Below are 13,332 nucleotides of genomic sequence, written 5' to 3'. Positions count from 1 at the left end.
ACCAATAATATCACAGGACCCAGTGAAGGCAAAGGTAACCAATAATATCACAGGACCTAACATTAACTGTTTGAATGATGATGGTGAAGATAACAAAGTCATGTTAATGTTTGACCTGTTACATACGCAGACAATCATTTGGCTGAAAGGAATGGCAATAAATAAATAATACAATTAACAGACAAGATATTCCTTGGCCCTACTCGTGCCAACTCTATAACAAAACAAATCACTGTAATAAAGTTGCCATGTCTGTTAGAGCAAATTTTAGATAGCTTTAACTCTCTTCAGAACCTTCAAAGAAATCTTCAAGAAAAGATCTTTTTATTCTCGCACCAAATGTCACCTAATGCCAAGTCTTCTTTATTTTGAAAAAAAAACCTCCTTAAAGCTGTCCCAGTTTCTGTTGGCCTAGTAACTGGAGTTCCATTCCACATCATTAAGCTAACATACACAAGAGTTGTGCCGGAGGAGTAGCAGTAATTAGTGTAGATTTTCTATAATACATCTACCAGTTTTTACACTCAACCTACTGCCAGCACCAGGGTTAGGACAAACTCATGAAAATATATATACCACTCACATGGAAAATGGTTTAAATAACCAGGCAACCTGTGCATCAAAAACATGCAACTTGCAAATGATGTTCAATATTCCATATGCAATGTTCAAATTTTCTTAAAACAAGATCACTTAGCAAAATTTCTTTGTTGTATATTTATAATTACTCTATATTTTAAATCAAATTCTTAAAATGTGTTGTTTACGGTATTGATAAACTTTATGGAATTGAATTTAACCTAGGTAGGCAAATGGCATGTTGTACAGATGCCAGAATTAGCTATCTCCAAGCCCTTCAGTATAGTTTGAATATAATCCCAATGACTAACATTGACCACAGAAAGTTATACCCCATAAGGCTACAACTTCAACAAATACTGTTCAAGATCCAGGGTTGAAGCAGCAATGGGAAAAGTGCAGTACTATTCGAGGAGGTCCCATAGAGTTTTGTTGTTTATAATTTAAAGGTTCAGATCTAGATCTGTCATCAATCTTTTAGTTTGTTTTTATAAGGATTTGGATTTCATCAATGAAGTCTGCTGCCATTTATAACTGGCTGTAGGTGTTCCACAGGGAGTGCAGCTGGTACCAATACTATCTATGGTAGCTGGCCATGGGTTTATGATAAATAGTCCAGTGGTCCCAAAGGCTTGAAAAAGACCCAGCTATTGGACATGAATACAAAATCATGTTCATCACATGAAAATAACATAAGTTAACTGCAAATCTTTTCCTACAAGAAATTTTCCATTACCTTTAAACTCATTATTTTTTCCCCGCTAAACATAAATAGAACAAAACATTACATCAATCCTTCTGTGTTTACTTTATGGTCTATTGAATTGGTTTAACTTGGAGAAACCTAACCTTTGAATAGACTGATTTCTTGTTACCCAAGTAATTTTCTATATGACAAACTAGATTTATATATCTGTTGACTAAATTTTAATTATATTACAACAGGAACATTGAAGTTGCGTATTGATTTGGAAAATAATCCCTTGGAAAATTAATGGAATCAAATGTTTAAACTTATCTTATTTTATCAAGAAGTTTAAAAAAATAATTATAAGCATATACTCGGTAATTTCTTTCATATCCTGATAGAATTACAAATAGCGACATCAATGGTTAATTCACCAACATTGAGGTTATATTCTAATACTGTAATATTTATTTTACAATCCAGAAATAGTAAAACAATGTTTACACAACAATTTGTGTTATTTTAAAATTGTATGCCAACCTGACCCATTTTTTTTCTAGCTAGACTAATTTTATCTGACATAGTAACGTGACATTATGTAACATCATTATGTAGATACTGCACAGTGCTGCTAAAAAACAGAGACAGTTGATGTAATAGGCTGAACCTACAAGCTGTGATATACTCAACATGTCCAACTTCAAAACTATCTGTAGCTGGATACTGGGACAGACTTGACAAGATACAAGTCAGTAATGATTTTTCACTGATGGATCACAGCTGTCTGTTAGCTATAGGGACACTACTGATCACCAATAGATCAGACAAGTTACAAGTCACTTCCAATCATCAACACATCAAACAATTCATATACCTGTCTGTCGATTACCTGGGATGACTAATTAACAGTCTAATTATAGCTGTTTGATGACCTTCGTCTGTACCTGCCTTTCGATTATGTAATATGTTTCGATCAGTTTGTTTTTTGTCAGCATCAACTTTTAAAATGATTAATCAGTAATTGAAATTTCATGCTGCATTTTCCCTTTTTAATGAGTTTATTTGGGCAGATGAAATAATCAACTACATGGAAAATCACACAAAAAATCCAAACTTCATCCTTTTGGTTGACCTATAAAATCCTACTGAAGACACTACTTGGATGCATTGTCTTAGATGTTCTCAAATGGTTTGGCAGAAAATGTAGAATAAATCCAAATTTCACTTATGTTGAAGATTTCAGTTGTATAGAAAGCTTAAAAATTAACTTCAATTATCAGAATCTTAACCAATTAAGCATCAGATACTTTATTAAATAGACCTTTTTCCCCATCAATTTAAAATTCAGATAGGACCTCTATACTAACATTACTTCCTACTACATCTTGTTTCAGACTGTCAATTAAAAAGAACTTATTGGTCCCAAATAGCCATTATAGCTCCGCCTCACAGGTATACACCCTTGTCTATCCCTTAGGGACACACCCTCATCATGCATACATTGTTAGCTTTACAGCCAAAAAATAAATAAATAAATCTACATAATGTAAAATATCCAAATACATTTTTCCACATTTAGTCAATTTAAAATTCTTGCATTTATAACGTTGCCAGTTAATTTTTTTTTTAATTTAGGACTTATAATTTATAATTAAGGACATTTAAGTTTTCAATTGCTGATCAGAAGTAAGCTAACCAGCAGTCAGTATGGAGATACCTATATAGCACATAACTAACTGTTGTTATCTGTGTAGAACAAGGCTAGACATTAGACTGTCCATCCATCAAAAACTGGACAGTCCAAGTGGTCACTCCATTCAGACATAAGTTGTTTTATTTGACTAGGGGGACATCTTACCCAGTCTTATCTAACAGTTTTGATAGACCCACCCCAGCCAATGTATACAAATATTAGATCTTCACCTGCACATAAGCATGGAGGGAAGTGTTTTCTTAGCCTCCTGTGAAAGTTTATGATGATCTAACACCCAGGGCATAAATGCTTCTTTATTTACACGGTAATTAAATTTACAAACAGTTATACAAGGGTGTGTACTACTGCAGGCTATGTCTTTGATAACGGTTATAGAGAAGATACATAAAAGGAACCCAATGTCGCATCAGGTCAAACCTGTCTCCGTGTTGACAAAAACTGTCATAAATATTGTTTCAATTACCAACACCACTTACTTTTAGAATATTATTGATTCATAAATATTTTATTTTTAATTTACTGTTCATAAATGTCTTCAGGTCACTCTCTTTTTACAATTGCATAATGTTTCCATATAGTAAATTTATACCCCCAGGTGAACTGTATTTTATATAATTGTGTACTGAAATGAGTTGTATATTTTATTAAATCTAAGTTTGATAAATGAGAATTTTTGTTTATTAAAGTAACTTCGGATCAGTAAGATATTAGGTAATGAGAGTCAGAACTTTCCTTGCCAGTAAAACAGGTTTGGTACAATTGGTCAGTAATTACAGTGGCCAATCTAGTATATCAGGTAACAACTAAATACAAGATAATTACACATAATTAGCATATCTGATATAATTGGCTTGTACTCTCAAAGCCCCCAGTGTTTACTCAACAGACTCTCCCCTATCACCTTACATATACAGCTTTACCCAATGAACAACATTTTCAAATATTTGAATTAACAGCCCAACCATTAATTACAATTTATAAGTTAGTTTCACTGCATTGAAAAAGACAGGTTATTCCATTCAGTTAGTGATAGACTTTTACCTGTTACTATTCCAGGGTTAAATTTATATAGATAAATACTTATAGTAATTGGTATTAATTCCAATCTGAAATCAATCAATATTTCATCTGTAACAGCGGCTCAAGGATTGTATTAGTTCATAAAGGGCAGATCAAAAGGGCAAATTCATCATATCTAATTAAAAATTCAACAGTCAGAAAAAAATCAGAAATCATGATATCCAGGGGATGTTGATTAGGTGAGTGTCAAACTTGTCACTGGAATATATTGCCACTGGTCAGCTGTATTTGGGAGGGGTGGGGATGTTAGTTGAAGGAATACAGGTTTACCTGGCTGTATCTTATATATATGCTGAGACTGGGGAAACAGGTGGTTATATAACAGCAGGTGACCAATAGGTAGTCATAGCTATAGTGTGTTTATAGGGGTCAGGAACTTCTGTGATATATGGGTGGAAATATTTAGATGATAGGAAGGAAAATAACTGCTGGGAAGGTTAATTTATACTAAGTTGAAAGGAAAACAAGGTATATTTAGTAGATATAGTAGGTCTGTGTAAGTAGTATCAGAAATATGGACAAATATTATCTAATCATTTTATATAGGCGATATATAGTATATTAGATGAAATATATATATGCATCGTGCTTCCATTACATTATTGAGGGAACTAAATAACATTGAAGATGATGATGTGATGGTGGTGGATGGGGGGGGGGAATCAATGTAATGTCAGGAAGGGGGAAGGGAAATGAGGGGAGGGGTCTGATGCATTGGGGGAGAGGGTTGTTAGGGCTGGGTGGACGAAGGCAAAGTGGGGGGGGGGGGTGGTATATTTACCTCAGATAGGGGGCTTGCATCACTGAAGTCATCACCTATAGTCAAGTTAGTCATTTTCATGGTTTGTCCACATCCACCTAGTGTCCTTTTCACGGCTGTCAATTCTTTCACTACATACTGTCAAATTTGTTCCAAAGCTGATGAAATTATTGTTTCTACTGTCAGACGACCAGGCTCATTTCACTGGCCTGCAGTTTGTAATGACTCTCAAATTGGAGGTCTGTCACACACGCATAAATTTCCATGAAATACAATAGTCCAACCATGAATAATAGAGGAATCCAACTGCACTTTGTGATAAAACTCCAACAAATCTAACAACAGATGATACAGCTAAAATATTTCAGCTCTAAATGTTTAAAACAAAATACAAGTTAATATGTACAGCACCACTGTCCTCCCTCTGCTTCATGTATTTTCAGAATAATTCATGGAATTCAGAAAATTATTTTTCAAAAGTGGCTCATAAAAATTTAGAGTTGTAGGGCCAGCCCTCTCTGTCTGTTTATTTGTGGAGAATAATCCTGTTAAATGGCAGTTAATGAAAAACATGTGCAGTCACTTTAGCCTCCATAGTGGGCTGGCAGTGGGGGTCAGCTTCCTCTGTAGACCCACACACTGATAATAAAACTGACCCAGATATTTTACTATTGACATTTAATTCAACAGCATATCTTCTAACCTCTCTCCAGTAAATAGTCCTTTTTGTTGGTGGTTTAAATCCAAAAGGTTAGCAGTTGACTTGATGTACTATCTTCTGGTTTTGACAACATAAACATCCACTGTAGAAATTTGATAGTTAGATTTACAACAGTTTGTCCAGACTAGATAACACACACAGCACAAACTCTAATATTATCACAGTAAAACTATATAGAGGATCTGGTCACTGTTAAAAATCACAGTTTCTGCACCAAGGTGTGATAGTTGTATTCAACATATATACATAGTCCAGTATGTAGGTAGGTAAACATAAAGTAGTCCAGTCATCCATATCCCATGTGTGTACACCGAGAACAAAGTACAACAAATCCCATTTGAACTATGCTACATGAGTGCTGATTGGTCAACAGTCCTGGGATGTGACCAATCAGCAAGCTGCATGGGCTCAACAATTTTACAACACCTGTCGTCTGCCAGCTGTTGGGTTTTCAGGGCCTGATGAAAAGGGATCCATTCACGGCTTGGTAGAGTAGGGAAGATCAAAGTAAATGGGCCAGTTAGAGTGAATAGAATAGTAATTACTAGGGGGATATTACAAAAATTTACACCTCCATTATACACTATACATTTCATTACATCAGTGAAAAACATGCTAGGCTTTAAAATAAGTAGAGTTTGTGTAGGAAATTAATCATTCACTTAGCATGCTTATATCAAATGAATTTTATGACAGAGTATAAATGTACAGGTGTAAATACCCTTAAAGATCCTCTATGGCTTATAAGTGGATGATAAATTATGCAAACATTATCGTATGATCAGTACTTCATGTAAAACAATTGATGAATTACAATTTAATGCAAACTATTTAAAAAAATTTAAAAGATTATTTTATAAATTTCAAAGATATGGTTTTTTTAAGTTTTTATTGATATCTCAATTAAAGTAGAATTGAAAGTAGGTACAAGGTTTAAATTGATCAATATGATCCTGATGTATTTAAAGACAAGACCTCAACATAGTTTTAACACTCTAGCATATTAAGCAATGATTAATAAGTATAAAGTCATAAAAGACTCCAATCTCTCAAGATAAAATGCTGTATTTACTAAATTGAAATAGATTATCACAACATATTTTCTCACAAAAGATTTTAGCCCCAAAAATATATATGTATTTTTTTCATATGTTGTAATTCATATGCAAAGAGCATTTTTTTAACAAGTTTAATTTTTTGTATCAGGGAACAAAAACAAATTTGTTTACCCAAAAATACCAGAACCAATAAAAAAGTTTCTCAACCTTTGGTCATTAGCTCTGACTAATGTTAATAAGAATACTGTAATTTAACAGCAAAATATTTTTTTTTTCACATTCAATTATGCATTTATGGCCCTGGTTGCAGTGTACAGGTGCTATGAAGGTATACTATTCCATATAATATATACCATTCTTTTGAAACTATGATGATCATAGATAAAATAACTGAAAACGTATTGTTTTTATATAACAAGCAGAAAACTTAGGTCTTAATCATTGTGCCATTTGCAAAGGGATGATTTACATAAATAAAGTCATTACATGTAATTACATATGTCGGTGCACATAACAGTAAAATGATTTGTGTAAAATGTTCAACAGCTTGTGTAGCCCAAACACAAATAAATTGTTCATCAGTAACCTTACAGCATTAGCCATTTATCACTAACACATGTTCTGGAACTTTCCTAAGGAGAAAATAAATATGATTTTACAAAATATTGCTGAACAAAATATAAAATGAGTTAATATAACATGTGTCTGGTTCAGTGAGGAGAAAATCACAATGTAAAAAGCACATGTGTTATATTGGCAAAGGGCAGGACCACAACAGCAAAGACCAGTCTGATTCTTAGCTTCTTCAAAAACAAAAGTAAGCATGAAATCATATACTGCCTTTATGAACCCTTGGATATTTGTCCATGGCATCAAGCTTCAAAGTGACAAAAGCTATGTTTTTATAACCAGAGCTAGCTATAACAAAATATATTTTATTTATTCTGATTGGACAATGTACATGTTAATATACCGTATCACTAGTTTTAATCAACTTGTATTTCAGTGTTTAAAATTTCATAAATAATCCAATCCTTTCATTATCCATGATGAGGATTTTATATGGTTCATTAATCAGCGTTTCCCAAGCTATACATACTAATAGATTACAGCAAATTAGTTATTTCAATAATATAAGGTATATTCTTTCAGGATGATTACGATAAAAGGTATTAAGGCCCTATACATACATCTGTGATCTGGGCCGTCCTGTAATTCACCTGATCCCAAGGGACATTACTCTAATCGTGACTACAAACTATAATTTTCGTCTGGCACACTGATCGACTAGCGTCGTGAAATCCCTGATTATTGAACAGTTGAGTTGCTCCCCGGTATGATTAATGACAAAAGTTATCCGGCCCGCGTATAGGATAAACGCCGACCCACAATGAAATACTCTTGTTTAGAGCCATGAAATATAGATTCATTTACGTTGAAATATTCATCGCATACAGGTAGTGCTCACTTAAATGATAGTTTCTGTAGCTTTTCATAACAGGCCAATTCCATTGATTTCTAAGCCTGTGATGCAGAAAGCCACTTTGCTCCTGTAGATTTTTAAATGTTAGGCGACATATGATACTGGACGGTGATTGAAATTCAGAAACACTGGTCCAAGCCTCTGGAGAGATTTACAACTGTTTTTTCCTTCCGGTTCTTTTTTTCTGTCATTAGTGGAGAAGAAATGGATTTTCGAATTATACACTAGAAGCAATTGTTGTAGATTCCGGGTTATCCGATGACTTATCAGCCCCCGCAGAAGAAAAGTACGCTTTTATTCTTCTAAGAATTATAATACAAATCTGTCTGAGTAGCTATGGAAATGGGTTGAGTAAAAAAATATTTGGTCAAAAATTATTCATATCATATCTAGTACAAAGATATTTTAAAGTAGTGAAAAAAAAACCATTATTTTAAACCAACATTTATCTTTATGTCATGAAATAAGAAAATTATATCACTCATCTTTCAAGTAATTTGTTATTTATTTACAAATATTTAATTTTCTTGGAAATAAAACTAAGTTAAGATGTTCTAACCAAATACCACCACCCCACACCTCGGGGTTTGTGAGTTTTAATGGTAGTTGTCAGGTACTGAACGCCAGTTGGTGGTTTTTCTGCGGGTACTCAGGCTTTCCTCAATCTATATATAAACCTGGCACATCCTTAAATGACGCTGGCTGTTATGGGCCGTTTCAAGAAAGGTTCGACTCTTGTCCCATTGAAATAGTTTTAGAAACCACAGATAAACATCAAATTTATTTTAGTATAATCTTTTATAAGTGCTTAAACCATACAACTCAATTCCTGTGTAAACACAACTCAAAAAGCTTGATTCAGGTAAGATCTATTTTAAATCCAGAATGAAAACACATTCCAAATAACCCTGAAAAATCATTCCAGCAAAAGATGCTTTATTGTGGAAAATCTCGTGTAAGATTATTTCTTAGCGAGCCGCCAGGATTTTTGGTCAGCCTATAATGAAAGGTGACGATATTACCGTAAACCCTTTTCTGTCCCTGAAAAATGCACTTGTGATAGGCCTGGCTTTTTATTCCAAAAGAAAACACTCATTTTTGTGTTGAATAGAACAGGGCATGAATCACCTAAATCTTTTCAAGAGTTTTGACGTTATCAAAATCATCATGAAAATTTATCGGACGCCTGAACGCCATCCAGGCAATAATATCTAAACGCGATCCATCTCCTGTACAGGGCCAGCTAGCGGAGATGTGTCGTTGGATTTACCTGGTCCAAATTCACTTGAATTATGATTTATGAGGGTGTTTTATTGGTCTGTCCTTAACAATAGAAATAACAGAGTGTAGCGTGTATTGTATTTAATCATCGGAGCTCTGTTGTTGTATTTTTATGCCAGTTTACTGATTGCTGGGCACACATCATGTATATATACACCTACGACTTTTACTTAAAATCCATGTACTACAACAGCTCCCATGGCCAATTTTAGTTCACTAATTGAATACAACCTAATTGAATCAATTGGCCTTAAAACATTTTTTTTTATTTTATTTTTTCAGATGAAAGGGCACACAGAGACCATACTATGGCATACATTTTAGGATCTATAAATTTTTTCACCATTTATGTTTCAGTTGATACACAACCTGGTGATTTTACTTTAGATATTACAATAAATTAATTTTGTGTTTTAAGATATTACACTTAATTTTTATGATAAATACATTTAAAAATTATCATTTGCTGATATCTATTTTTTTTTTAGTTTATCTTGTTAGGTAGTAAACATACTAGGTATGTAGTTTTCTATCATCCTTTGTAACAGATATAATGACATATATTACAATAAGATAAATTTTTTTTTTAATATGTATTGCTTGATGGGGGATCTGTATAATTTCACAATATTTCTGTATAGATTTTTCAGATGAAATTCAGATACGCCATATATTACAGAACTTTGTGCTTGATCTTGGGACCACTTCCCAGAAAGTGTAACTATGTCCTGGCCAGAATAGGTACACCACATTAATCACTGATCAGTGATCGACATACACACACACACAGCTGCCGACAGCAAATAATCCAATTTGGTAATTTGGTCATCTCATAATTTTCCCCTCCCTTTTTGCTTATCAGGATGCAAATTGCAACAAAATGCAATTCTGGGTCTCTCAAGGCTTTTAAACAGTAGAATCTATACATGACTAATATCATAATATCGCGTAATATAGGGAACACAAGCCCGACAGAGCTGCACTACCCTCCACACAGCACACTACATAATGGGTCATGCTTGTTTTACTTAATCGCCTCTTGATTCAATTTAGTTATAAAACTGTGTTAGCTCTCGCATATTTGAGACAATTTAGATATTTTTCCATTCGTTGGTTTATGTGATTTTATCTTCTCATTGGATTAGGACAAATACGGGGAAACGGCTCCGGGGACAATATTGTCGATCAAAACGTGCCAATCAGATGAGAGTAAACAGAGATTAATAGGGAGGTAAACAGGCCGATAGTCGGTAATCTTGGTCTCCTGTGCTCTTTACGGGTAGCTGTATAATACAGACAAGATAGTGACAGTGATCAACCCAATATGTTACCAGTATAATCACGGCAGGCGTCATCAACGATAAAACAATCATGCAAATTTGGATTATCTCACCAATTATTTATTTTTCAATGTATCGACAATGCAAGGTCACCAGAATACTGAACCAAATCTACCATATCATTATCCTTGTTACTTCCTTACGTAAAAGATTTTGGTCAATACATTACAAAGATGAAAAATTTCAATTCACCTTCTACCAAATGAATTTTTGACCTCACAACCGTTTTTTTTTTTTTTTTTTTTTTTTTTGGGAGGGGGGGGGGGGAGGGGCTGCAGTAGCCTACAAGCCCTCCACCTCTTGGTTGCGTGTTTGAATCCTGTGGGGCAGATGTAAGGTACTGACTGCTGGTCAGTGGTATTTCTCCAGGTTCTCTGGCTTTCCTCCACATTTTTAGCCTTGCAAGTCCTTAAAATATGGTCCTGGCTTTTAATAGGACATTAAAATGTAAGTACAATGCTTTCAGTGCAGATGCACCATATGACAAGGGACCTTGAATCTTCCAAATACTTCTGAAAATAGGAGCTATAGCAGCAGTGTAGTCTAATATATAAACTTTGGAGGTTCACAGCAAAAACATGAACATTCTAGGAGTATCATTCATTGACAATGTCAAATCCAACGGGTTTACAGAAGGAAATCAAGAGAGATAATAAATAGTTCTTGATGGCTGAAACAAATAATATACAAAACTACAAGACATTGTATACTAAAACTCTTTTTTATCACATTTGGTTTGACACCCATATCCCCAACTTGACAGTCATACCCTAAAATGTTTAAAACAAAAATAAAAACGTCACTTTTTTTATCAGTATCTAAAATTACAAAAGTTTCATGTATCCCATTCCGTTCCCATATCAGAGAAACATTTACCTCATGGACACTATTATCCATATGTATCATATAAACAAAGGAAGATTCTTTAACTGAGAGGTACTAGAGAAGACCTGAGAACAATCTAACCTAACAGTGTATATCTATATACATGTAGACCTTTCCTTCATGGCCAGCCACAATGTACTGAAAATCTGCAGAGTTAATAATCATGTGTCAGTTAAGGAAAACACATTTCCAAAGTTGGCTATTCCATATGTTAATTTTCTGGTTTAAGTGTTATTTAAGAGGAAGGGGCACCTGCTTTCTAGCTTCAGATGCAGCCTTTTTTTCTGGGGCATGCTGGGAAAAACTGACTTCATCTTTAGATTATTTTATCAGAAGAGGTCGCGATGGAGAACCAATTGGTTTGACTTTAATTTTGTTTCAAGCTGATTAGTTATTTAAGGAAGACCTATGAATTGTTGTTGAAAGAAAGCCAAAGTTCCTGAAGAAAAACAGACAATGGCCAACATCTAGTTATAGCTACAACCCATAAGTAGATTTTAATTTACATGGCAACACACAATTAGACAAAGAATACAGGTAAAATCTTTCGAACTCCAGTTTTTGACACCTAGGACTTTTGAGATTTAAACAAAAGAGCATTTAGTATTCAATTGGTTATACCAATTCACCCATTCCGAAAAATATGACATTGAACTGTTAAAGGGATAGTGGACCAGTCAGGTTTTTCCTAAGTGCCTGTACACACCATGCTACTTCTGGACTGTATGAAAGGGTGTTGTCTAACATGTATACCTCTCAGCTCCACAGATAATCACAAATGCAACAATTTCCTAAATGCTAACTTCTCAGCTCCCCAGATAATCACAAATGCAACAATTTCCTTTGCTAACATTCAGCATTTTCCTTTGCTAACTTCTCAATCTTACAACATTGTCCTTTGCTAACTTCTCAATCTTACAACATTTTCCTTTGCAAACTTCTCAGCTACCCCAGATAATCACAAACACAACATTTTCCTTTGCTAACTTATCAATCTTACAACATTTTCCTTTGCTAACTTCTCAATCTTACAACATTGTCCTTTGCTAACTTCTCAATCTTACAACATTTTTCTTTGCAAACTTCTCAGCTACCCCAGATAATCACAAATACAACATTTTCCTTTGCTAACTTATCAATCTTACAACATTTTCCTTTGCTAACTTCTCAATCTTACAACATTTTCCTTTGCTAACTTCTCAGCTCCCCAGATAATCACAAATACAACATTTTCCTTTGCTAACATTCAGCATTGTCCTTTGCTAACCTCTCAATCTTACAACATTTTCCTTTGCTAACTTCTCAATCATTCAACATTTTCCTTTGCTAACTTCTCAATCTCACAACGTTGTCCTTTGCTAACTTCTCAGCTACCCCAGATAATCACAAATACAACATTTTCCTTTGCTAACATTCAACATTTTCCTTTGCTAACTTCTCAATCATTCAACATTTTCCTTTGCTAACTTCTCAATCTTACAACATTTTCCTTTGCTAACTTCTCAATCTTACAACATTGTCCTTTGCTAACTTCTCAATCATTCAACATTTTCCTTTGCTAACTTCTCAATCTTACAACATTTTCCTTTGCTAACTTCTCAATCTTACAACATTGTCCTTTGCTAACTTCTCAGCTACCCCAGATAATCACAAATACAACATTTTCCTTTGCTAACATTCAACATTTTCCTTTGCTAACTTCTCAATCTTACAACATTTTCCTTTGCAAACTTCTCAGCTCCC

General features: G+C 34.1%; 1 protein-coding gene across 4 annotated transcripts in view; it reads right to left on the bottom strand.

Moving 5' to 3' along the window:
* LOC138321707 (homeobox protein 4-like) overlaps positions 1 to 13,332 on the bottom strand; it is a 65,333-nt gene that overhangs the window by 34,522 nt on the left and 17,479 nt on the right. Inside the window, exon 1 of one of the 4 annotated variants that reach the window (XM_069265609.1) lies at positions 4,843 to 5,792. The exons of the other annotated variants lie outside the window; for them this stretch is intronic. Within the exon in view, the coding sequence (XP_069121710.1) occupies positions 4,843 to 4,902 (60 nt within the window). The 5' untranslated portion in view covers positions 4,903 to 5,792. Of the gene's footprint in view, positions 1 to 4,842; positions 5,793 to 13,332 lie in introns of those variants that run through there. 4 annotated transcript variants of the gene reach the window in all.

Source organism: Argopecten irradians, chromosome 4, assembly GCF_041381155.1.
Source record: "Argopecten irradians isolate NY chromosome 4, Ai_NY, whole genome shotgun sequence".
NCBI lineage: Eukaryota > Metazoa > Mollusca > Bivalvia > Pectinida > Pectinidae > Argopecten > Argopecten irradians.
The sequence above is the reverse complement of the archived record's forward strand: the minus strand, read 5'-3'. Positions and strand labels throughout refer to the sequence as shown.